Raw genomic sequence first — 26,917 nt, 5'->3', positions numbered from 1 at the left:
TGCAAAAGATTCTTTTAATTAGTTATACTTGTTCACAGATAATGTAAAAAAAGCTGCTACTTAGTTAACATCATAGTAATGTAAATGTAACACCAAACATTTAGGAAAGACAAGACTTGTTATCTTGCTGGCAGTGGTGGGTGGGAGCCAGGGTGGAGCAGAAACAGGACATTGTTGCATCTGAGCGAAATTTCAGTCTCTGTAGAAAGGAATGCTGGGAAGCCCTCCCTGGAAGGAATCATATAATCTTGACTTAAAGTGTCACCAGAAAGGTTTGAAGACATCTACCACTAATTTAAAAATTATAGTTAATGAAAGGGTCTTTTTCATTTGGCATTAGAAAGAATCAATTTTACTGAGGAATAATTTGCCCACAATAAAATGCCTACATAGCTCCTATTTTAAATTCATGGCCTTTTCCCAAATTTATACACCTGTGTAACTCTCATTAGGGTTTCCCTGGTGGCTCAGTGGTAAAGAATCTGCCTGCCAATGCAGGAGACGTGGGTTTGATCCCTAGAAAGATCCCCTGGAGAAAGAAATGGCAACCTGCTCCAGTATTCTTGCCTGGGAAATCCCATGGACAGAGGAGCCTGGTAGGCTGCAGGCCGTGGGTTGCAAAGAGTTGGACATGACTTAGTGACTAAACAACGATATTCCTTCCTCTGAGTCTAGATTATATTCATTTTTTCTAGGGTTTCATGTAAAATGAATCCTATAGTATGCATTTTTTTTAGCCTAGCTTCTTTCACCCAATTGAATGTTTTTGAGATTGGTTTATGTTGTTATGTGCATCCACAGGTCATTCTTTTTAGACTGCTCAGTAATATTCTACTTTATGGATATAATGCAATTTGTTTGTTCATTCACCTTTGATTGATATTGGTTTGTTCCCAGTTATTGGTTACAGAGCTTATATGAACATTTGTCTACAAGTTATGATATGGAAATATGTTTATAGTTCTCTTGGGTAAATACCTAGAAGGGGAAGTTATTAATCATATTGTAAGTGTGTATTTAAGCTCATAAGCATCAGCCAATATATTTTACAAAGCAGTTGCACAATTTTACATATTTATCTGTGATTCCCATTGTACTACATCAACTCAAACACTTAGTTTTCTCTGCCTTTTTCTTTTAGCCATTGTGGTGGTGGTTCCTCTTAACTCTTGTTAACAAAGGTAATGATTTCAAAACATAGTTATGTATTCATCATATATCCATGATCACTGTGGTAGTTTTCCAGTTAAATTGTGGGTCACAACTTATAATAGGTTGAGACCAACATTAAAAAAAAGAGAGAACAATAGGAAAAAAGTATTTAAGTGCACCACACGTAATAAGACATGCATTCATAATGAGAAAAATATCATCTGTAAGAGGGTAAAAATTAGGTATTGAGGAGGAGGAATCTTGGATCTGATAACGGTTTCTGGCTCTCCAAAACCAACAAAGTCTCATTCCTTATTATTTAATTTCTATTAGGTTTTATTGGCTACCACACAAGCCTTGGCATGGGTAACATATCTAAAGTGTATACAAAATAAGACTACAAAAGTACAGTGAGTAAATGGCTGTAACTGAAAGAATTCCTCTTGACCTTATCTCAAAGTCATACACTGAGCGGTACCCTGTGGGCTGCTCTGTGGCTTCTGCTTGATCTGTTTTGTGTGAAACCTGAGCTTTGAGAATTAAAGAGTTTACATTTATTAGTTAATTCTACAAAAGTTAATCAAAACATTAGCATGTCAGATGCCAAGAAGAAACATTGTTGACACCCTCTACGTGAGTATCTGGTAGTTATACAGGTTATTATTGTTTTCTCATAGAAAGCAGAAGTTCAAAAAAATTAATTTCTCAAAAAATTTTTTAAAACTTATTTTTAAAAATATTTTACTTTTGCTGGAAAATTATTATTTTACATGTTTGAAAATTTTTATTTGTATTGTACATTTATATCAGTTGCTACTTTCCATATGTAATTTGATATATTACCATTTATAAGTAAATGTATTACTTTATATGTTTCCCAGCACATAGTTATAAAGTTATATTCAGTATTAACAGATTTTACATTGTTTTTAACTTTTCACTATAAAATTTTTATTTTGTCCTTTTAATCCTATACTGAATAAAAAAACAAACCTTTATATTTCCTCTTTAATGTATAAAGGCCAGACATATTTAAGATATATAAAGAGATGTAAATATGTCTGTGGCATTAAAATTTCATGGGGTAGGTAATTAGGAAAAAACGTCTATAAAAGGATCCTTAAGGGATGATAATGAAAAAAAAAAAAGGTTGAATAATAAAGGAAATAATTTAAAACAAAACTTTGTTTTATTTTTATAGTTTTATATGGCTGCATAACTATAGGTAAAGTAATACAGACATCTACTTTAAAATTTTATATATATTATGAATATCACAAACATATATACACAGCTCAGTTCAGTTCAGTCTCTCAGTCGTGTCTGACTCTTTGTCCCCATGGACTGCAGCACGCCAGGCCTCCCTGTCTATCACCAACTCCCAGAGCGAACTTATGTCCATGTAGTCGGTGATGCCATATACATAATTAGATATTGCTATACACACAGTTTTGTGTGTACTGGCTTGGAATATAAAATACAATTCTTAATTTTATGCAGTAAAACTCACTGAAAAACACAGAGACAAGGAAATGAATTCAACATGAATCTTCATGATGATAATAAATCTGCCCCTTAATGACTATCTCTCAGATGCTAGACACCATTCTCAGCACAGTAGAAGTATGCCGCATTTCCTTCAACCCTTTTTATATCTTTACATTTTATATATAAGCAAACTGAAATTCAGAGACATGAAATGCCCAATCTTAAAACGCTAATTAGTGGCAGACCTCATTCAGCTCTGGTTTACCCCAAGACCCAAGATCTTTTTGCTCTTTTTCTCTCTTCTTGACCTCGAACAGCATGCAGTGTGCAAGTAATGATGAAGAAATGAATAAAATACACAAATGCTATGAGATATATACAGATGAGTAAGTTATTTAGCAAGCATTTGTTGATGAGTGTAGTATATGTGTTTACAGTCCCCAAGTTTGGGGTGTGATTATCTGCTTCATCGGTAAAATAAGGCTAATCCTACCACCAGCTTCATAGATGTTTTGGTGAGCATTAAGCAAGACAATGTCTGCTCGGACCTGAAGTAGGCATGGCTCAGTGATTCTTAAGTGTTATGAGCTGGACATTATAGAACACATAAACCTGCCTAAAATAATCTCACAAACCAGTTTCACATGCAACTTTTACAGAGCCCTAAAAATCTGTGCAAGGACAGAGTAAATACAGTCATTGCTGTGGGTATTCAAGAAGCAAAAGGTACCTGTGATGCTTGGACAAGACAGGGGCAGGAGAAAGACCACCACCTGAACTCTGAGAAATGGATAGGACTTTGGAAAGGCAGAAAAGAAAGGACATTTATTTTAAGCTAGGCCAGAATAGAAACAAGATACAGAGCAGGAAATGAACTTGGTCTTCAGGGAATCAGACTTTGTGAAACACAGACTTGGAGAAGAATGGGAAGCAAAACAAGAAAGGAAGGCTGATGCCAGATGACAGAGGTGGAAAATCGGTGTCCAGTTCTTTGGGAAGTTGAAAGTCACCAAAGGATTCTGGTCAGGTGAATGAAATGATGCCTTTTAAAGCTAACTTGTGACATTACTCAGCAACTGGAGACATATTTGGTACAAGAAAGACAGTACTTAAACCACTTCATTAAATCAGAAATCCATGCAGAAAGAAGTAGATGGGATGGCAATGATGGAAATGAAATGGTCAGTTTAGGCTGGAGTGGCTGTCTCCCCTCTCCCCCAAAATAATCAATAGCATTTGGATATGATACAAGGAAAAGAAGTAATTAGTGACAACTGTGTGATTCCAAGACCTCAAAGAATTTGTGAAAGATCATTACTATGAATAATGTAGAGGTAAATAAACAGACATAATAAATCTTTGATTCTGTACCTATTACATCTAATATGATTATAAATAAACACAGTTATATAAAAGGGTGGCACTGGAGAAGGAAATGGCAACCCACTCCAGTATTCTTGCCTGGAGAATCCCAGGGACAGAGGAGCCTAGTGGGCTGCCGTCTATGGGGTTGCACAGTCAGACACGACTGAAGCAACTTAGCAGCAGCAGCAGCAGTGGTAAAGAACCTGCCTACCAATGCAGGGGATGTACGAGATGTGGGTTCAATCCTTGGGTGGGGAAGATCCCCTGAAGAGGAAATGGCAACCCACTCTAGTACTCTTGCTTGGAGAATCCCATGGACAGAGGGGCCTGGTGGGCTATAGTCCATGGGGTTGCAGAGTCAGACAGGAGTGAAGTGCATGCATGCATATAAAAGGGACTTCGATAAAATATTAACTATAATTAATATAATCAGCAAAATGCTCAGATCTTGCATTGTAATTCTCGAAACCATTAGCACAGAAATTATGACTGAAGTGCTTAGATTAGATGACTTGCCAAGGGATACAAGTGACTAGAATTCCCAGGACTGTGTGAATGAAATCTCTCTACTACTTCAGGGAGCCATTGTCTGTACTTCCATCAGTGTGAATTTATTCACAGATGCCTGTAAGATCTTTTCCTTTCTGTCAGTCAAAGTAGGCTACCCAAGAGTTTTACCTAAAGTGTCTCTGGAAAGGTAAGGACTTCCACCTCTCACACTAAGTAAAGCAGCACAAAGAGATGCAGCAGGGGATGCCATTAGCACATCACGCTTATGGTCAAGTCCCCTAAAAGGGAAGGTTCCTAGAAAAGTTTTTGGTGATGCATATGTTTACTCATCAATTTATTTATACTTTTATTATAAATGTTGGAGTTATACAAGGTTTCTTTACATGCCTGTGCTATATGCCCTGGCCGTCCTAAAGAACAAAGTTCTGGGTTCTCATTTGGGGATAGAAAGTTCCTAGGCCTCAGGTGGCAATGCGTAACAATTTGTTATAAACTGTTCACAGAGTCAATCCATTATGCTCTATCCAGGCTCTTTATAAGATCTAATGAAGCATATAGTGCCGTATATGCTAAACCATAAAACCAACTAAAAAATAGGATGGGAAATTATGTTGAATAACAAATGTTTCTTTGAGAGTGAATATGAAATAATATTAAGAAAAAATTTTTAAAGTATTAATATTTCAATATCCAATCCTTGCTGAAATAATATGAATTGATATGTTGTGAAAAACTAATTGAGATGGAAGAAAGGCAACTGAATTTGCTATAAAAGATATAAAATAATATATTCATATTTACTTTTTGTTTTGGGCCAAAAATCTTAAGACTCAAATGTTTTTAGTTTTGACATCCATCTATGAATTTGCACACCTGATTGTATGAGTGTTAAATGTTGGTGGCATCTGTGTCTTTCCACAGACAAATACTTACTTTATATGGTAAGCTATTTTGTCTATAACATAGGTTTTCCTGTTTCAGTTTAATTTTATGTTCACAGTGCATTTTCAAATTTGTCTTGTTTTATTTGATAGAGAAATATAGCACATTTCACAAAAATTCTTTTAATCACCTGTGTTTACTTGGAAGTAATTTTATGTTAGTAGAGGATGCAGAAAAAAGCAGATCAAAGTCATACTCACTGTGGTAGTGCTGCTGGCAGGGAGCGTCTAATAATTGAATGGACTTGTCTGTAAACATCCAGCTTAGACATGCATCGGCAGGAGGTGTGATTGGCAAAACTGATTGTTACTGGTTTGGGGCCTTGAGAGAGAGGCACTGTAATTTCAAACAACTACAAAGAAGGGACAAAAAGAAGAAAAATTATATAGATACTGTAAAGCATTTCTGTGGTAAATGTTGGAGCCCAAAAAGAGCGAGCTTAACTCTTCATGATTAGGGAGTGCCATGTAATGTATGCAGGATGCTAAAGTTTTTTATGATTACAAGTAAAAACTGTTTTGTGTCGAATCAATATCCTGTATTAGAACAGTAAACAGTCCATGTGCTTATCTCATGCCCCTATTTTTAAGCATATTAGAATTTTGATAACCAACTAATGATTAGAGATGTGACAGACCAATGTGTTCAAGGAAGAAAGGATTGTTTCAGTCTTTGATTATTCCAGGGGGTTAAAAAATGGCACAGATATAAATATCTTTGTGGTGTAAGAGCAAAGCTATTGGCCACAAAACCTGGAAATGTTTGGTTAAGTCTTATTTTCTATAACCTGAGTACACACACATAAAATACCTAGGTGTAAAATTGATTTTCATTCCAAATGAAATTTCAACTTCAAACTAGCTTTATATTTTCTGATATATCTAATGAGTTTATTACGTTTAAAAGAAAGATACATTCATTAATAGATAAAGTATCATTTCTGCTGTTTTTACAAAAGCATTATGAAAATATAAGTGTAGAATAGGGTAGGACATCATACGTGAGGGTGGATTAGAGTCTCAAATTTTGTTTAAAATCTTATTCTGAATGCCTTATTAATGGAGAAGTTCAGTTTTTCTCTTCCTTCCACAAAAACAATGTTTTAAGTTGAATATACAAGTAAATTAGTGATTAATTTAAACTAAGGATTTAAATCCCAAAGTTTCTTAAAATCTAAATTATGATCAGTAATAATACAGACTGGTTCCAAATAGGAAAAGGAGTACGTCAAGGCTGTATATTGTCACCCTGCTTATTTAACTTATATGCAGAGTACATCATGAGAAACGCTGGACTGGAAGAAGCACAAGCTGGAATCAAGATTGCTGGGAGAAATATCAATAACCTCAGATATGCAGATGACACCACCCTTATGGCAGAAAGTGAAGAGGAACTAAAGAGCCTCTTGATGAAAGTGAAAGAGGAGAGTGAAAAAGTTGCCTTAAAGCTCAACATTCAGAAAACGAAGATCACAGCATCTGGTCCCATCACTTCAGGGGAAATAGATGGGGAAACAGTGTCAGACTTTATTTTTGGGGGCTCCAAAATTACTGCAGATGGTGACTGCAGCCATGAAATTAAAAGACGCTTACTCCTTGGAAGAAAAGTTATGACCAACCTAGATAGCATATTGAAAAGCAGAGACATTACTTTGCTAACAAAGGTCCGTTTAGTCAAGGCTATGGTTTTTCCAGTGGTCATGTATGGATGCGAGAGTTGGACTGTGAAGAAAGCTGAGCGCTGAAGAATTGATGCTTTTGAACTGTGGTGTTGGAGAAGACTCCTGAGAGTCTCTTGGACTGCAAGGAGATCCAACCAGTCCATTCTAAAGGAGATCAGCCCTGGGTGTTCTTTGGAAGGAGTGATGCTAAAGCTGAAACTCCAGTACTTTGGCCACCTCATGCGAAGAGTTGATTCATTGGAAAAGACTCTGATGCTGGGAGGGATTGGGGGCAGGAGGAGAAAGGGACGACAGAGGATGAGATGGCTGGATGGCATCACTGACTTGATGGACGTGAGTCTGAGTGAACTCCGGGAGTTGGTGATGGACAGGTAGGCCTGGTGTGCTGCGATTCATGGGGTCGCAAAGAGTCAGACAGGATTGAGCGACTGAACTGAACTGAATAATGGTAAAAGCGAAATCCTGGCCATTACCTGCTTGAAACTATCAGTTTATAGTATTTTAAGTACAGTTACACCATGTGTTACTTGGTATCTTTATGGATGTTTGAGTAGTGCTAAAAAAGACAACACTCTAGAGCCTTGTGAATCCATCTTCTGCTGTAATTTCATGGCAACCATTAAAGATCATGGCAAATATTTAGGGAATAGAATTAGTTGTCCATTTTGTTCACGCCTAGAGGGAGATTTATTGAAATGAAGTTTGAAGAATGAAATACAGAAATACCTAAATAATAAATGTACATTTTCTTCACTTGAAATGTACTTATTATATATTCATGTAAAACTTCAGCTACTTTCTTAGCATCAGTGCCTTGGGAGGAGTTTGGGCACAGGCTCACATACAGAGAGGGCACTTTATCAGCAACCACACTTATAAGTTGTGTGATCTTGGAAAAGTCATTTAAGCTTCTCGAAGCTGAGTATTTCTTTTAAAATCAGTCAATACAGGACAACATTTCACCCATTAATTCATGGGACTGTTTTAAAAATTATATAAGCTCATGTACATGATTGTGATACATATTTTGATTGCTCTGTAGATGTGAGTTATTTCCACACATTCTCAAGAATTTAGATATTTTCCAGAGTACTTTCTATTCTGCAGAGAAATCTCAACATACGATCTCAACATATCCTAGTATTATAATTTTGACCAGTTTCTTCTCTAAAAAGACATTTGTCTATGTAGTTTGGAGGAAACCTCTTTTTTTTTTTTTGGTAAAATACCACATTGGCAGAAATCTTTTGCACTATGCCTAATTATTTTAAGAGAATATAATTCTGTACTATCTATATATACTATAGTTTTTCTACTTCTTATAACATCTCTGGATCCTACATTAGGAAACAGCATTGTAGAAAAAATATAAAGTGGTTTAGAAAATAAGCATTTTCTAAACTCATTTAATTTTATTTAATTTTTATATTTACAAATTAATTAAACCCTGTCATAGTGGAAATGATAGGAAGATGTATAGGTCAGCTCACAAAAACCTAAGAATTTATGTCTAATTCTTCTGTACCCAGATATATGTACCCAGAGCTTAGGAGAGCCACTTAAAGGCCATTGGTATTAAGATTGGAATTAAAGTCTTGGACACTGATGACATTACTTGGTGAGATCATTCTGAATGAAAACAGAACATGTCTAATAATAGAAACCTGGGCAACAGGGAACATGTAAAAGATGAAGAAAGATACATGAACTAGTAAACACGCCTGGGAAGAATTATGACCTGACGTGGAGAACCAGGATAGGGTACTGTTGAGTGGAGGGAAGAGGACCCTGTGTGGTCACAGGGTCACACGTCCTCAAGTGTGATAAGGACTGAGTGGAGATAACTGGGTAACAAGGCAGCTCTGTGGGCTGTAGCAGGCAGGGGTCAAAGGGCAGGATCAGGTGGGGATGGAGAAACAATAAAGGTTGCCTCATATGATTGGGGCGGGAGGGATCAGACATTTCAGACCACAAGGGCATTTCTGCATATAAAAAACACTGCAAGATCTGGCATTATCTCAAGTGACACAAGGCAGAACAAGGCCTGACAGTGAAGGATAAGGCCCCATTTGAGATAACAGCTATTGCAGAAGAGTACATGATGGTTTCCCACCCCCAGAGCTCAGCTGCATCCTTCTTCCATTCAATGATTATTGCAAAACCAGGTTCCACCCTGGCATGACCTCCAAAGGGGAGACGGCACAGTAAAGAAGCATGATCAGTGATCACGTACAGACTTCAGCCATTCCTGGGTGGATAATGTCCACAATCAGGACCCACCCCAAAGCACCAGGTGTGTACCAGGGAACAGAAGTCTGGTCTGGTGAGACAGAGATCAGTAAAATGCACATTGAGAAGCATCTTCCCAGTGAAGTAAGCCTGGCCCTATACTTTCAAAGGGTGGAAGGGATTCTGGTTGGTGAATAGACTAGCTATAAGGATAAAAGGACAGGTGAAGGGGCACTAAAAAAAAAAGTCACTACAGAGAACTGTGTATTTCCTGTAAATTAAACATTTTCATAAGCATTAGAACTGTGGAGGAGTTTAGGAGAAGAAATTATTTATAAATAAGGGAAATAAAAATTTAATTATTGATATTATAGGAATGTTTCTTGTTTGAGTCTACGTAGGTAATTGGCCAGGTGAATTAAGTTAATTTGATCAAAAGGAAGAAATAGGCTGAAAATTAAAGTAAAACACCTTTTCTTCTCTTGAAACACATTTTCCACCTCCAAATTTTGACCTGAGAGTTTTCAAGTGGTTTCCTTAATTCTCTACTTGACTTGTGCCAATGTGGAAACAATTTAAGGGCCCGGAGAAAGATGGCTCTGACCAATATTAAAAGGAGAAAGATTTTTGATAATTAGTTATAATCATCCATCAACTTTAGAAAAATTAGAAACATTCACTGAGATGTGCTGTAGGTGTGGGCATTAATGAGTAATTGTACCTATGTCAGCTGAAGATAACAGTTTCATCAATCAATGACTGAAAACCATAGTTAAGTAATAAGAGCGAATTTGGAAAATAAATCTCTGTATATGTATAATGAGATTAGGTTAGAATTATAAACATACCAAATAATTTACCATAAATGCTGCTGGTAAACACGAACCTGCAGTTTAATTCCTTTATGGAATCTTTGCCTGCTATTTACATAACGGCTGAAACCCACACAGTGACTATAATTTTCTTTCAAAAGAGTTAAGGTGTAGCCAAACATATTAGTGTTTCAAACAATAGATTCTTTATACTTTAATACAATAAAAATCTTTGTACTATCGTCAGATTGTTTAATGTGTGCACAACAGTACTTTCTACTTTAAATTTAAACTCATAGAGTGCAAAGTTTATGCACTGTGTTCAGTTTTAGCTAATAATTCTATGAATATACATATGCCTAGTAAATACTAATTGATGATGATAATTATAATTTGATATTTTGGACATGAGTTTCCCAAAATAGTTTGATGTCATACAGTGAATTGTTCTTGAACAATGGATGTTTAGCTTGTATATAATTTGGCATCTAAAACTCACCATGGGGATTGATGCTATACTATCAGTATATGCCTTTCATTAAGAGTCACGGGTTTGAGAAGATGAAAAGAATTTACATAAAGATGGCATTTAAACATGGATGGAAATTGAAAAAACTTTTTTGATTGCGTATTCAGTAAAACTGTAATAGGAGGAAATGACAAACATTTCCAACTGAGAGGTCCTCATTTGTTATCAACTGGAATTCTTTAATAAGAATATTTAATGGTCCATTCCCACCAACAAGAATGGACTTCAAATAAAGCTTTAAACAATAGGTTGTTTACCCCAGCGTAGCAACAGTTGTAAAGCAACAATTCCTTTTTCTACTTCTCTTGCAGGCTATGTAAGATAAAGGTATGCTGCTGCTGCTAAGTCGCTTCAGTCGTGTCCAACTCTGTGTGACCCCATACACGGCAGCCTACTAGGCTCCCCTGTCCCTGGGACTCTCCAGGCAAGAACACTGGAGTGGGTTGCCATTTCCTTCTCCAATGCAGAAAAGTGAAAAGTGAAAGGGAAGTGCTCAGTCGTGCCTGACTCTTAGCGACCCCATGGACTGCAGCCTACCAGGCTCCTCCGTCTATGGGATTTTCCAGGCAAGTACTGGAGTGGGGTGCCATTGTATAGGATTTCCTTTTTTGAGAAGATCCTGGATTACAGGTTAGTACCAAATTCTAAAGAATGTTTGAATATTTAGCTACAGATATGACACACACAAAAAATGCCTTTCTTTACAACATCCTTTTATCTCAAAATATGACCAGTTTTTCTTCAGAGACTAGTATCTCACTACCGGATTTAATTTAAATATTCCAACTTTGAGCCTGTTAATTAAACATAGACACAATGTGTAGCCCCAGAAAGCATGGCTAATAACTGCAGAGAAAGTGAAATGAAGTTGCTCAGTCATGTCCGACTCTTTGTGACCCCATGAACTGTAGCCCACCAGGCTCCTCTGTCCATGGGATTCTCCAGGCAAGAGTACTGGAGTGGGTTGCCATTTCCTTCTCCAGGGATCTTCCCAACCCAGGGATCAAACCTAGGTCTCCCGCACTGTAGGCAGACGCTTTACCGCCTGAGCCACCAACACGGCTTAAAGACTAATAACTGCAAAATCCAATAGAAAAACTACACAACATTTAAACAAATCATCCTCCAAATGGGAAAGAGGAAAATTGAGGGTTTATTTTTAACCTTTCAACTGAGTATATTAACCATATGGCCAGGTATCAAGAGGTTATGGAACTTAAGTTAGGTCTGGGAAGACAGCAGGTCCTTATTAGGACATCTGATATTGAATTCATTTTACATGTTTTTATACATAAAATGTACATACAGTAATACAGTTAAAATAAAAATGCCAATTCAGGAGTTTTAGAATTAATGAATAAAACTTGTGGACATGATCAGTACCTTAAGTCGGAAAAAAGTGTTATGTCTAATAGATGCATTAATTTTCTTCTGAAGGCAAATGTTATTCTTAAAGAAACTTCTGATAACTGGTATTGGTCGAGTTCTTTTCCCACATCTGGAAAAAACCTGATTTCCAACAACTGTTCTTGCCAAATACTACTTAGCTAAAGATTCAAAACAAATTGCGTTCCACTTGTTAAATGCATATGAATGTAATAAATGAATCCTTCAGACTGCTAGTGTTCTGTTTAATTAATGGAGGAACTATCCCTGTCAGCAGTGCAAAATAATCCTCCCAAGTTTCACTCCACTGCTGCAGTTTACTTAGGATTAAGTGCCTTTTGCAGTAAAAGACAATTTTAGGAAACATTTACTTGAACTCCAACATATCTGTAGCAGTTTTGCTAATCTGTATGCTTAATTTCCTTATAAAATAACAAAAAAATAAAATGGCTGTTTCTTTTTAAGATGGCAATATGGAATTTTAAATAATGTGGTTCTTGTACACAAGAATGAGGAAAGGAAGTTTAGCGCCCAGACTGAGCCGCTTCTTCTGTCAGCATGAATGAACATGCACTGTTTCTTTGGTTCTAACTCCAAGATGTCCACGGGAAACCCATGGATTTAGCAATTCTTTTTTCATTCCCATCTTCAGTGAAGCTGCTTAATGGCATACCAACATTTAAATAACTTTTTATTCAAATGTTGGCTCGAAAGCAGATGCCTTCTGCTTCTGCCATCAAATAATTTACATTCCTCAAAACCTACTTTCTGCTTTTTGGTTATCTGCCTTAAACATACAACTTCTCATGAGAAAATACACTTGAAGCATATGTTTAGGAACGAGGTCAGGAGGACATCCGATCTGTGTGACTTTTCAAAGTTGCTTAGATATTGTTTGGGGAGGACTTTGAAGCAGTTGTTGTCGATTAGCTCACTCTGGAATGCTTAGTGCATGTGGTTTTACTTTGCAGCTCACGGCTGGCTTCCTCACACATGCTGATAACCTGCCCCCTTCGTGAAGCACCATAAAAATGCTCTGTAAATTTCTACTAAAAACTTGGGTTGTACATTACTTAAGGTACATTGTCCTTACAGTTTATATGATTCTAGTTGGTGATTTGGTGCCAAAAGATGTCTGGAATTCCTGTAACGAAACAAAACCTTTTTTTTTTCTTCTTCAGAAAATATAAGTAAGAAACTTCCTTTTATGTTTGAAAACAATCATCACATGCTCCCATTTATACTACTCTGAAAATAAAACAGATAATTATATTAGGTCAAATGTCAAAGACAGAAACAGTGCCTTCAGCAGTTTCATGTCTTGCTCTCCTTGGTTTGTGAACCTTCTTGATAGGCACTGCATAGTAGGTGCTTCGCCACACTTGCTTAATTGAATTCAAATTCAAATTCTCCCTTTTCCTATAAAAAAAAATCTGAGTGGATTCTTCAGGTTGGAGAAGGGCATGAAGTTACAAAACCAAAGAGAGAAACAGATGGGACTATCAACGACTGAATGTTGGCCATCCCTCAGCATTGGCTTTCAATCGTCCCTCCTGATATGAGAATTCTCTAAGCAGTAACAACCACATCAAGGCTCCAAAAAACCATTCATCAATGTGAGGTTTCTTCCCAGATCTATAGCTGAAGATCCAATCAGTGCTGTAGGATTCTAAAATTATGTGCCCAATATTCCTCTGGTTGGAGAAGGAAATGGCAACCCACTCCAGTGTTCTTGCCTGGAGAATCCCATGGACGGAGAAGCCTGGTAGGCTGCAGTCCATGGGGTCGCACAGAGTCAGACATGACTGAAGCGACTTGGCAGCATTCCTCTGGTATCTCCACCTACTTACCACTCAGATGATTCAAAATCAGCCTATTTAAAACTCTACCTTTGACCTCAAATCTGTTCCTTTTAATCTAAGGATTCATTCTATTTAGTGCCCAGTGTTTACTGTGTACCAACTACTGCACTGTTATGCCCCATAGTGATAACCAAACACAGTCTTTGCTTTCTTAGGGTTTAGAGCATGGGAAGTAAAATGATCTGACTGGTAAGGTGATGATGCTATGTTGGATGAGCAATAAAGACTGCTACTGAAGCATAGGACAGGATGCTGTGAAGATGACATTTATGTCCAGGCTTGAGGACGAGTAGAAATTAGCTAGACAAGTGGGGATATGGAGTGGTGTGTAAGGAGATGTTTCAAACACAAAGACAAGTTTACCTACACATTTGCTGTATGCTGGCTCAGTGTCAATAGGCAATGTTACTGGAGAGTTTTGAGCAGTGTCAGATTTATCATTTAGAAAGAAGAAACACTGCTATAATGTGGCAAAGAGATTGAAGGGAAGAAGGAAGGGGGCTTTGACATCAGTTTGCAGCTGGTCCATGCGTAATGGTCCTGGTAATGGATGGATGTGGTCCAGACCAGGGTGAGGTCAGCAGATTAAAGGCACTGACGGATCCCAGAGATGTTGGAAAGGTATTGGGCTTTTAGTGAAAGGAAGAAAAATCAGATCAATGGACTAATAAAAGAATGGCATTATTTACTAAGACTGAGAATACTGAAGAAAGAAAAAGATTTATTTACTTATTTGTGAGGATGTGATTGGGGGCAGGGATAGGATGGGATCTGGTGTGTGAGGGATGGGATAGGATGGGATCAGACTGACCCTGACTGTCTGGGGGAAGCCCAGTCAGGAGGTTGAGTAGGTTGTGGGGAAACCACAAGAGAAGTCTGAGGTGGAGATGAAGACCTGGGGGAGGGATCCCCAGAAGAGCAGAGAGAGAAGTTGAGGAAGGAGAGCATGTGCAATTACAGGAGGGTGCCCAGGGCAGGACCTAGAAGACTAAGTGCCTCCTTCCCAACTGACTTCAAATTTTTAATTGTAAACTCCTAAAAATCTTTTAAAAATTGAAGTACTAAAATGAAAACTACCCTATTATTTATAGTTACACAGTTAAAAACTGCTGCTTTCAGATCAGAATTTATAAGAACTGTGAAAAGTGATTATTGTAAGTATCAAGTCTATTGAAAAGGATCCAAACAAAATGGGAAAACAACATAAACCAACAACAATAAACCAGACAGACTTCTAAAATGGTGCAGCAAATTCCGATTGTTTTTCTTGTGAGCAGATAATAGGGAGGAAGCGGGTAAAATGAATAGTAACATCATAAATGTATTATAAAATAATCCTAAATTCTGTGGTCTTGAGGCGAAAGAAGGTGAAATACAGCCAGAACTATTTCCATATGATATACAGTAGACTTAATTTTCTTCCAGGAAAAAGATACCACGTTTGATGTTTAAGTACTGAGGCTACTGGATCAAATTCTGTTTTACTTAAACATAGCACTTAAACTGGAGAAGGCAATGGCACCCCACTCCAGTGTTCTTGCCTGGAAAATCCCATGGACAGAGGAGCCTGGTGGGCTGCCATCTATGGGGTCGCACAGAGTCGGACAGGACTCAAGCGACTTAGCAGCAGCAGCACTTAAACTTAGCACTAAATGCTCTTAGCCCTGGAGACTTAGAATTTCTGAAGCCTAAACCCCTTTAGCAATGGCACCCCACTCCAGTACTTTTGCCTGGAAAACCCCATGGATGGAGAAGCCTGGTGGGCTGCAGTCCATGGGGTCACGAAGAGTTGGACACGACTGAGCGACTTCACTTTCACTTTTCACTTTCATGCATTGGAGAAGGAAATAGCAACCCACTCCAGTGTTCTTGCCTGGAGAATCCCAGGGATGGGGGAGCTTGGTGGGCTGCCATCTATGGGGTCAAACAGAGTTGGACACGACTGAAGTGACTTAGCAGCAAACCCCTTTAAGGCCTCCAACATGGCAGAGCAATTTATATGCTGTGTTAATACTTGTCCGTACATAAAAACCTTCACTCTGATACCAATTAGGTGAATATGTGACCTAATTAGACCAGTGACCTAATTAGAGAATAAATATGCAGTGGTCACAGAAAACTACTAATGGTTTGTTGAAGACTAAATATATTTGTTTTGCTTACTAACAAAGAACTGATTTTTTGTTTCTCAAAATGAGACTTTTACCTAAGGGACTCCAACTTAGCACACATGTAAACACATATTTAGTAAGCTGATAATAAGAGAAATAGAATGTTGTCTTTTGCTTGTATTAAATATAAATGGGAAAAAAAGGAAAAATTTATTTTCAATTTGTTAAAGAAATAGATCTTTTTAAAAGATGGAACTGTGGAAAAAAAAAAAGATGGAGCTGCAGTTTATGGTATACACTTTTGGTTGGTAAAAGAATCACTTAAAAATTACGCAAGTGAGTTAATCAACTGTTTTAATATTATTAAACATTAAGAAATTGTTTTAAAGTCTGATTGAACACTTAAGGATTAAGGGTCAGAGAACCAACTCCCTAAAACTGTAGGGCAAATGCTGTGGGTGTGTCTGTATTTTCATTTCTTTTCTGGTGAGAGGGTCCATGGTTTTTTGGGGCTCCTATAAGGGGGTGTGCACTCCTTCTGTGGTGGGCACCTGGATGATTAGTGCTGTGGGCGTGTCTACATCTTCATCTTTTTTCTGGTGAGAGGGTCCACGGTTTTGGGGGTCCTATGGGGGGTATGCACTCCCTCTGTGGTGGGCACCCAGATGATCAATGCACGGAACAGACCTGTTCTTCCCTTTGTGGAGGTGATAGACATTAACCAAATAATGATGACCCTATATTATGAACTCAATTATTATAAGGTATAGTTGTTGCTTTGAAAGAAAAGTATTAGAAACCACAAAGAATTTTCAAGAATACTGAGTGTAAACCAGTCATAAAAATCTCCCCCAGGACTTCCTGGAGCCACGCGGTACTTGAGTTGAGGTCTGAGGAGCTGGATCTTAGCAGGAGGAGACCAGAAGGCCAGGACGGCTCAGAGGTGTGTGCAAAGGTCTGGGGTGGAGGGGGAACTGAAGGAAGCCGAGAACACAGGGACTAGAAAGAGGGAGGTCAAGGGAGAGTCGTGTTAGAGGATGCGGTGGAGGAAGGCAGAGGTAATGATAGAGAATTTGGTCTCATTGTAGGAGCAACTGGGAATCGCTGAAGGCCTCTTACTCTGGAAACCGATAGCATCAGTCTTATGTGTTTGAAAATATCCTCGGGGGCGGTGTACAGGATGGTTACGGAGCAGGGACGGGGAAGCCGGGAGAGCAAGGGGGATGGTGTTTCCTAAGTCAGAAAATGAATCAGAAGCGTTTTGGATGAGAGACATGGTGCTGGACATGGGGATTCGAGACACTTAGGGGATAAAATTAACACATTAACATCTGATTTGGTGACAGTCCCGTTAGAGACGATTTCCTTCTTTCTGACTAGAAATGACGTCATGCAGTAAGAGGGAAAACTAGAAGGTGCTTTTTATGGTGGTGGTGGTGTTTGGGGTTTGTTTGATGTCTCAGAGAAAAAGCCTGACTGAGGAACTTTACACAAAATGTTGGGCATCGATATCTAAAGGATATATTTTGAATTACTTAATGTAAATATTAAAGTAATCATTAATGTTACTCTATAAAGCTTGAGACATTGTAAAACCAGATTCATTTAAAACACTCTCTAATTAACACACAGTAGAAGAATTTGTGGGGAATTAGTAATGAAACAATAATATGAAACAACAGACTGGTTCCAAATGGGGAAAGGAGTATGTCAAGATTGTATATTGTCACCCTGCTTATTTAGCTTATATATGTGGAGTACATCATGAGAAACGCTGGACTGGATGAAACACAAGCTGGAATCAAGATTGCTGGGAGAAATATCAATAACCTCAGATATGCAGATGAAATCACCCTTATACCAGAAAGTGAAGAGGAACTAAAGAGACTCCTGATGAAAGTGAAAGAGGAAAGTCAAAAAGTTGGCTTAAAACTCAACATTCAGAAAACTAAGATAATGGCATCTGGTCCCATCACTTCCTGGCAAATAGATGAGGAAACAATGGAAACAGTGAGAGGTTTTATTTTCTTGGGGTCCAAAGTCACTGTAGATAGAGACTGTAGCCATGAAATTAAAAGATACTTACTCCTTGGAAGAAAAGCTATGACCAACCTAGACAGCATATTAAAAAGCAGAGACATTTCTCTGCCAACAAAGGTCCGTCTAGTCAAAGCTATATGGTTTTTCCAGTAGTCATATATGGATGTGAGAGTTGGACTATAAAGAAAGCTGAGTGCCAAAGTATTGATGCTTTTGAACTGTTGTGTTGGAGAAGACTCTTGAGAGTCCCTTGGACTGCAAGGAGATCCAACCAATCCATCCTAAAGGAAATCAGTCCTGAATATTCATTGGAAGGACTGATGCTGAAGTTGAAACTCCAATACTTTGGCCACCTGATGTGAAGGACTTATTGGAAAAGAATCTGATGCTGGGAAAGATTGAAGGTGGGAGGAGAAGGGGATGACAGAGGCTGAGATGGTTGGATGGCATCACCGACTCAATGGACATGAGTTTGAGTAAGCTCCGGGAGTTGGTGATGGACAGGGAGGCCTGGCATGCTGCAGTCCACGGGGTCGCAAAGAGTCGGACACGACTGAGTGACTGAACTGAACTAAGTAATGAAAAATATCTTTGGATGTTGTCAACCGTTAACTTATTTTCGCCAAGTAAATAAGTGAACTATTGAAAAAACAGGAATTTCCAGAAATGAACAAGAAAATTCTAATACTAAAACAGCTGTCATTCAAATCTATATGATATAAGCACTTAAAAAATAAAATTTCATCAACTAAATCCAATAAGGCAGCTCTAAAACGATAAATTATGAGCTCTTAATAGATACATTTTGTTCCATTTGGTAAAATAATTTTTCTAAAATCTATCCTTTGAGTGTATTGCATATCATCCTAATTTTAAAAGAGACATAGCCCTTTATTCTTTGGAAAACTCAATTGGTGTATCTATGCCTTTAAAAAAAAATCAATGCAAGTTGATATTTCATTTAAATGAAGTACCACAGTAATAAACAATATTGTCTAGGACGCATATCACACCACTTGACTGAAATATTTTTAAATATACACAACTAAAGATATTAAAAAAATGTATTTTACAATAATTCCTAAATTCCTCATGTTTATTTTCTGTAACTTTAAAAAAAGTCAACATGTTTTTTTCATCAGACTCAGAATACCAAAATTCCTTTTAAATAAGAGTTTAACTTGAATATAAAAACAGCATTATTTTTAATCTTAAGTATCTTTTAAAAATCAATACTACCTTTTGGAGAATATGATACTGTCATTAAGTTTTTCCATTTGATTTTTAAAACATGGCTTTGATGCCACTATATAAACAGAGTTCACAAAGTATCAGTTACTTTTTTGGTGACAGTCTCTCATCAAAAACACAACTATTGAAAAATTAACTTCATTCTTCACAGACAATAGAAGCAGCTCTGAATTGAGCTAATTTATTTTAAAAATCTTTTTCTTTTGATGTGGACCATTTTTAAAGTCTTAATTGAGTTTGTTACAATATTGCTTCTTTTTTTTTTTAATGTTTTAGTTCTTTGGCTGCAAGGCATGTAGGGTCTTAGGTCTTCGACCAGGGACAGAACCCACGCCCCCAGTATTGGAAGGCGGAGAGTTGCAACCACTGGACTTCTGGGAAGTCCCTGAACCAGGGCTCCTTGAAAGGGAGCAGAGGTGAAGCCGGGCCGCGGAGCGCCCTGCCGGAGCCGCGCACCTACCGTCTTGCTGAGGTAACTTGTGCTGGTGTTCATGCACTGTTGCCCCTCGCTGTTGCAGCAGCCCCCACATCTGTAGACGGACACACATGGAGGTTTAAAGAAGGTGTTTGTTGCTGCTCCAAACTCCTTCCCCACATCTATACACACCTCCCGTGGCATGCATTGAGTCTTTCTCCACTCATTATCAATACCTGTCGGGTCACAGGGAAGGCCGTAAGTTACTCAGATGCCAAAGTGGAAAAACCCACAGCAGTTGGAAGTCACTCACAATGGATTGCAGAGTTAAGATTTAGATATATAATACTTTAAAGAAATAGTTGACGGGATCCTACATTGCCTTGTGAGCTGGAATAGGATATGGTCTTTAACAGAGCAGCTAAAGGTATTTTCCATTAAAAAAACAAACAAACAAACACTAATGTCTAGTACCATGTAACAAGCTACATTAGTGTTATGCTTCCTTACAATTAGAATAATTCTACCGTACAAATATCATAGATTCTATAAGACAATTAGAATAGATTCTACAGTACTTTACTTGTCCATGTGTGCTCAGTCATGTCCGACTCTTTATGAATCCATGGACTTAGCCTCCAGGCTCCTCTGTCCATGGGTTTTTTTCCAGGAAAGAATACTGGAGTGGGTTACTATTTCCTCCTCCAGGGATCCTCCCAACTCAGGGATCGAACCCTTGTCTCTTGGCTCCTGCACTGGCAGGTGGATTCTTTACCACTGAGTCACCTGGGAGATCCCTGAAAATTTAACATGTAGATGCTTATAAAACCCATGGAGATAGAATCATGCTCATTTGCTATTATATGTAGTATTTTTAATGTTGCAAAACAAATATAAACAACATGTTTAATTTCTCTTTTTAAACTGAGTTGTGAATGAGATGATGGCTTTGGTTTGGAAACTCATTTTTAGGCTGGTGACCATGTCTTGGTGATAGCTACTTGAAATGAGAAGGTATTTTCTAGCAACTGGGACATGTATCCTGAACAAAGTTTTTTTTCAGGGAAGTCAAAACTTCCTATTCCTTTCATGCTTTCTCTTGGAATTCTGTTTCCAGTGAGTTGGTGTTTTACCTATGGCACTGTTGACTCTTTAAAGACCTCATTACAGATGATGTACTTCTTACATGTTCTAGTTTATTTTTCTCCTATTTCCCCTAATATAAAGTTTCTAGGAAAAAAAGATATAAACTGTGGGTTATTCAGTCATGAAGCCATTTTGTTTGCTTTTGTTTTCAAAATAATTTGCAATCTCAAACCGTTATATCAGTTAATATCTAACAACTGAAAGGAGTTATTTTTTAAGTAGCCCAACAATAGACCACCAGGGGGTCTATGCCACTTTGTGCAACACCATAATTTTTTGTGACTGCTGCTTAGAGATGTCTCACTAACTTTACCAAAGTCTAGCTCTCAAGTTAAGTTCCATCCAAAGCAACAAGAAACAAATAGCAGTTGACAAGATGATTTTGGATGATGTGGAAAGTAAGCATTTCTATATCCAAAGCAAAAGAAAAGTTATGTGCAATTATTTTTTGTGATATAGAATGTTTAAGTGATTGAAGTGTTATAGTGTATAAAATTTGTTTGTATGTTTTAAAGTTTTTCTGATGGGGTATCATCTCAATTAAAAAAAAATTACAGTGTGCTGATATGCATGCACCTGTCTTTATTTTTCAAGAAACCACTTTAACCACTCACAGTGAAATCTTAAAGTTCTGTATTTGGAAAATAATTATTTATTTTCTGTTTTACTTTTGGCCTTAAAGGTATTCAATAGTACTACAAATGCTGAAATTAAAGGATCAGAACGGCAATTTGCACTGGGTTGACATATGAAGCTTATTATATATTTTCTTTTCCCATACTTACTTCTTAAGATCTCTGTATTATAATGTGCTGCAGCAAATTTTAGAGTCTCTCCTGTCCTTATGTTGGTGTTAGCCTGTTCTGTACTATGTTGCCAGCCTCCTTTCCTTAACTGACACTTGTACATTTTCCAATATTCAGGGTAGAGCACAGTCATGAGTTCATCCACACTGGACACTGACCGCAGCTGCTCCTCCATTTCTTTGCCTGCATAAGCCTGTGGAAGAAGAATGCAACATAGTACTTCTCAGATTAAGGAAACAGATGCACTAGAAAACCTTCAGGCTTGTTTGATATAAATATGTATATGCGCATATATATATAAATACATGATAGATTTCTATTAAAATATTATTTATTTTCCCCAAATTGCTTAACTTTTCTTGGTAAAATTATATTCATCTTTTGATTTGAATCAATAACACAATTTAAATATCACAATTAAAATATAAAATACACATTTGGTCATTAGGATAGAAAATTTTGAGACACAATTTTTAAAATAATTTCTAAAGTAGCTTATTTTATTTCTCATTGTTTTACAAAGTTGATGAATGTGTAAGTTCAAAAGTTATCTAAGCTTCTATTACCCTCCAACATAAATAAAATTAGATAAAAATCCAGTCTATGATAATTCTTTGTTTCACTTTTAGTAATTAACACCAATAAAATATAATTAAGCAGGATGCTTGAAATTAGGAATTTTAGTTTATGAAAACTATTTTAGAACAAAAGATCCCATAGATTTTAATAACAGAATCACAATAAGGTTTACATTTTGGTGGATCCTTCCAGTATTTCCAAAAAGTCTGATCATCAAGATTTATTCTGCCAGTAAAAAGACATGCTACAATAGCTCAGAGAACATGATTTCTGCTAATTAGTTAACGGTCTATATTGGTGTATTCAATTAAGTAGAACATTCCAAGTTATACTGAAGTAGTTACCATATCTAAAAAAAATACATTTTTTTTCCTAAATTATACCTCGAAACTATGGAAAATGGGACATTGTTTAACTTTATATGCAAAGTGAAATACATCATCAGATGTTTATTTTTATATTTCCATGATTATCCCATCTTAAGTCTAACTATAGAAATAAATACTTTGGACATTAAGTCTCAAAGAGGTGTTAAAAATGCAGCTACTTGCCCCCTACCTCCCCTGCCAGGTATCTTGTATGACATCAGGAATCTACATTCCAACAATTTACAGATTTCCCTTTCTAATTTCTGAAGTACAAAATTAATTTATTTGCTTTAAAAAGCAAAATACAGTTAAAATGAAAGTCTTTCCACCACACCCCAAGTCATTCTGATGTAGGTGATTTTTGTACTACATTTTGAGAAACATAATCTAAGATAGTTTTCTTACGTTATCACAGAGCCTCCTAGGCAGTAGCTTATGAAATGGGTTCCTTCCTATTAGATAATAAAACTGGCCGTGCAGTTCAGCATTTCCCTCTTCCTCACTGTTGTGTGAATTGAGCATATGGATTCATCTCTTCAAGCCTGGTGTTGATAGTAATCCATGGTTTTCTTGAAGATTACAGGATGATACACCAGGCAGTTATACAAAATACTACTCTACTGAATACATCAAGAGTCAGGTGGACAGGAGATCTTAGCTTACACAAAAGTGACAAAATATCCTCTCACAGTCTCCCAATTAAATGTGTATGAAATATCTTTCTCAGGAAAATGGCACATGAGACACAAGATTCAAGAATCATCAACACTTCAGAATCTGAAAGGATTACTACTGAAGAGAAAGATGGCAAAATGCATAGGTGTATCTGTGTCACTGTCACCTGGAGGAACATGTCATGGGTGGGGTTCTGTTTGCCTGTTTGCATGACTAGCCCTTGAATACCCAGAATAATGCGAGACTGTGTAACTGGTGGGTCCCTGGGCCCTGGGGTACTACTTTCCCCCATGACTCAGCTGGAATCAAAGCCAGGTTTTGACCTAACCTGATCACATGAGTCTCACAAGAAACAGGCAGGAATGTTCTCTTTACCAAAAGGAGCTGCAATACAACACCAACATTGTGTGACACAGTGAAAGGTACACACCAAACTATTGCTTGAGAAGGCTGTTGGTGAAGAGGGCTTTCAGTTAAGTATTATGTGAAGTTTCATGGCAAATCACTTTTGTAAAATTTAAAAAGGAAAATAACTCTAACAATAATTACATCTGTAAGAGAAAACAATTGATTACCCAGTAGAGAAACAGAAGAAAAACATAAGCATATAAACTCACAATAGAGAAAATGCAGTATAAAAAATGAAAAAGATACTAGAAAATAAAAGTTACCCTATTTATACTCTTAGATTGAAAAAAGGCCTTTCTAGAAGTGAACAGGAAAACAAAATGTAAACTATTTTTATGGTAGAAAACACTAAACAAAAGACAGACAATAAAGTAGAAAAATCACTGGCAATACACATGACAGAAAAGGGCTAATATTCTTAAAATATTATATGAACATATGAAGAAGATATAAGCAGACACTTCAGTAGAAAAATAGACAAAGTGCTTGAACTGCATATTCACAGAGAGTAAATACAATTCATGTGTACTTGACAGCAGAAATGAAGGAAACTAGCGTCCCTTTCAGTCCTGGTGAGAGTATAAATTTGTATAGCTATTCAAGGAAAATGTGCTATTTCAACTTAAAAGGCCTTAGAAACAAGCTCCATTTTAGACAGCGAATGCACTTTGGAATTAAATTCCCTATCTAACAGGAGTGATAATATAATTATGCCAGAAATATGTACATATTTATCATGAGGCCGTCTATGATAGTGAATATAAAAAACAGCTTTACATACAATAATTACAAATTGATTGAATAACGTACAATACAGAAACTAGCGCAGAAAGTAATGTCACTATAAACTGATGATATGAATATGTAATCTAGATGTGAACAGAGGCTCATAATACAGTCTATGAAAATGGAGAAAACACAGCTTATATATAATATACCCCTATACACACTGTTCATATATGTACATATAGGTACAATTTTTATTTCAGAAAACAATATATCTAGACAGATTGCATGCATGTGTGTATGTGTTCTCAAGAGTAAAATATATGTGGCAAAAAAGTTATCTTCTTCAAGTTGTAAGATTAAGTTAATTATTATGTTCTTTATCTATTTCTATGGCTTCCCAGGTGGCTCGGTGTTAAAGAATATGCCTGCAACGCAAGAGACATGAGTTCAATCCCTGGGTCAGGAAGATCCCCTGAAGTAGAAAACGGCAATCCACTCCAGTATTCTTGCCTGGGAAATCTCATGGTCAGAGGAGTCTGGCTAGAGTCTGTGGGGTCACAAAGAGTCAGACATGATTTAGGGACTGAACAACAACAAAAATATTTCTATATCTTAAAATTTAAATGTAAAGCTTTATTATCTGAATAAATATGTAACAGTAATCATCTCTAAGCATGTTGGAAGGCTATAGTATTTGCTCTCATTTCAGCCTTTCATTTACTTCACTCTTCTTATATCTGCACAGACCATGCCTTTGATATACTATTTGATTTAAAACAAATCCACTTCTGGGACTAGAGCCCCTCAATAAATAATATGATTTTATAAGACCAAAAAACCATTGGCTAAAGAAGAAGCTATCACAGGCAAATGTTATAAAAAAGCTTGATAATGAGTAATTTACTTATTCCCACTAGACTTTAGTTGCCATATTTGCATGGAAGAAAAATAAGCTGTAGTATCAAAAGATCCAGATATTCATGTTGGCTGCAGACCTTTTTTTTTTATTGTAAGTTAAAAAATACATATATATATATAGTTAATTGATTGATGACTGCTTTACAATGTTGGTTTGCTTTCTGTCATACCTAACATAAATTAACCATAGTTGTACATATGTCCCCTCCTTCTTGAATCTCCCTCCCACCTCCTGCCCTTTCCCACCTCTCTGGGTTATTACAGAGCCCCAGTTTGAATTCCCTGAGTCATACAGTAAATTTCCATTGGCTACCTCTTTACATATGTTAGCGTATATGCTTCCATGCTGCTCTGTCCATTCAGCTTACCCTCACCCTCCTCTCCCCTACCACTGTCCATCAGTCAGTTCCCTATGTCTGCATCTCCACTGCTGTTCTGCAAATAGGTTCGTCAGTACCATCTTTCTAGATTTCATATATATCCATTAATACATGGTATTTGTTTTTCTCTTTCTGACTTACTTCATTCTGTATAATAGGTTCTAGGTTCATCCACCTCATTAGAACTGCCTCAAATGTGTTCCTTTTTTATTGGCTGAGTAGTATTCCATTGTGTATATGTAACACAGCTTCTTTATCCAGTCACCTGTCAATGGACATCTAGGTTGCTTCCATGTCCTAGCTATTATAAATAGTGCTGCAATGAACATTGGTGTACATGTGTCTTTTTCAGTTTTGGTTTCTTCAGGGTATATGCCTAGAAGTGGTATTGCTGGGTCATATGGTGGTTTTAGTCCTAGTTTCTTTCTTTCTTTTTTTTTTTAAAGAATCTCCATACTGTTTTCCATAGTGACTATATCAATTTACATTCCCACCAACAGTGCAAGAGTGTTCCCTTTTCTCCACACCCTCTCCAGAATTTATTGTTTGTGGATTTTTTGATGATGGCCATTCTAACCAGTGTAAAGTGATATCTCACTGTAGTTTTGATTTGCATTTCTTTAATAATGAGTGATGTTGATCATCTCTTCATGTGTTTATTAGCCATCCATCTGTTTTCTTTGGAGAAATGTCTGTTTAGGTCTTTTGCCCACTTTTTGATTGGGTTGCTTGTTTTTCACTATTGAGTCCTATGAGCTGCTTGTATATTTTGGAAATTAATTCTTTGTCAGTTGTTTCATTTACTATTCTTTTCTCCCATTCTGAGGGTAGTCTTTTCACCTTGTTTATATTTTCCTTTGCTTTGCAAAAGCTTTTAAGTTTAATTAGGTCCCACTTACTTTTGTTTTTATTTACATTATTCTAGGAGGTGGGTCACAAAGGATCTTGCTATGATTTATGTCATACAGTGTTCTGCCTATGTTTTCTTCTAAAAGAGTTTTATATTTTCTGGTCTTACATTTAGGTCTTTAGTCCATTTTGGATTTATCTTTGTACATGGTGTTAGGAAGTGTTCTAATTTCATTCTTTTACATGTGGTTGTCCAGTTCTTCCAGCACCACTCATTGAAGACACG

At 37.0% G+C, this 26,917-nt stretch overlaps 1 protein-coding gene across 1 annotated transcript in view; it reads right to left on the bottom strand.

Annotated features, from left to right (window-relative positions):
- Window positions 1-26,917, bottom strand: part of VEGFC (vascular endothelial growth factor C) — an 84,741-nt gene that overhangs the window by 6,216 nt on the left and 51,608 nt on the right. The window contains exons 2-4 of the mRNA XM_014483210.2: window positions 21,705-21,918; window positions 19,819-20,009; window positions 5,658-5,809 (exon numbers count right to left, since the gene is read on the bottom strand). Of these exons, the coding sequence (XP_014338696.2) occupies window positions 5,658-5,809; window positions 19,819-20,009; window positions 21,705-21,918 (557 nt within the window). The remainder of the gene's footprint in view (window positions 1-5,657; window positions 5,810-19,818; window positions 20,010-21,704; window positions 21,919-26,917) is intronic.

Source organism: Bos mutus, chromosome 27 (assembly GCF_027580195.1).
Source record: "Bos mutus isolate GX-2022 chromosome 27, NWIPB_WYAK_1.1, whole genome shotgun sequence".
Classification (NCBI taxonomy): domain Eukaryota; kingdom Metazoa; phylum Chordata; class Mammalia; order Artiodactyla; family Bovidae; genus Bos; species Bos mutus.
Note: the sequence above shows the minus strand (reverse complement) of the source record. Positions and strands in the feature narration are given on the sequence as shown.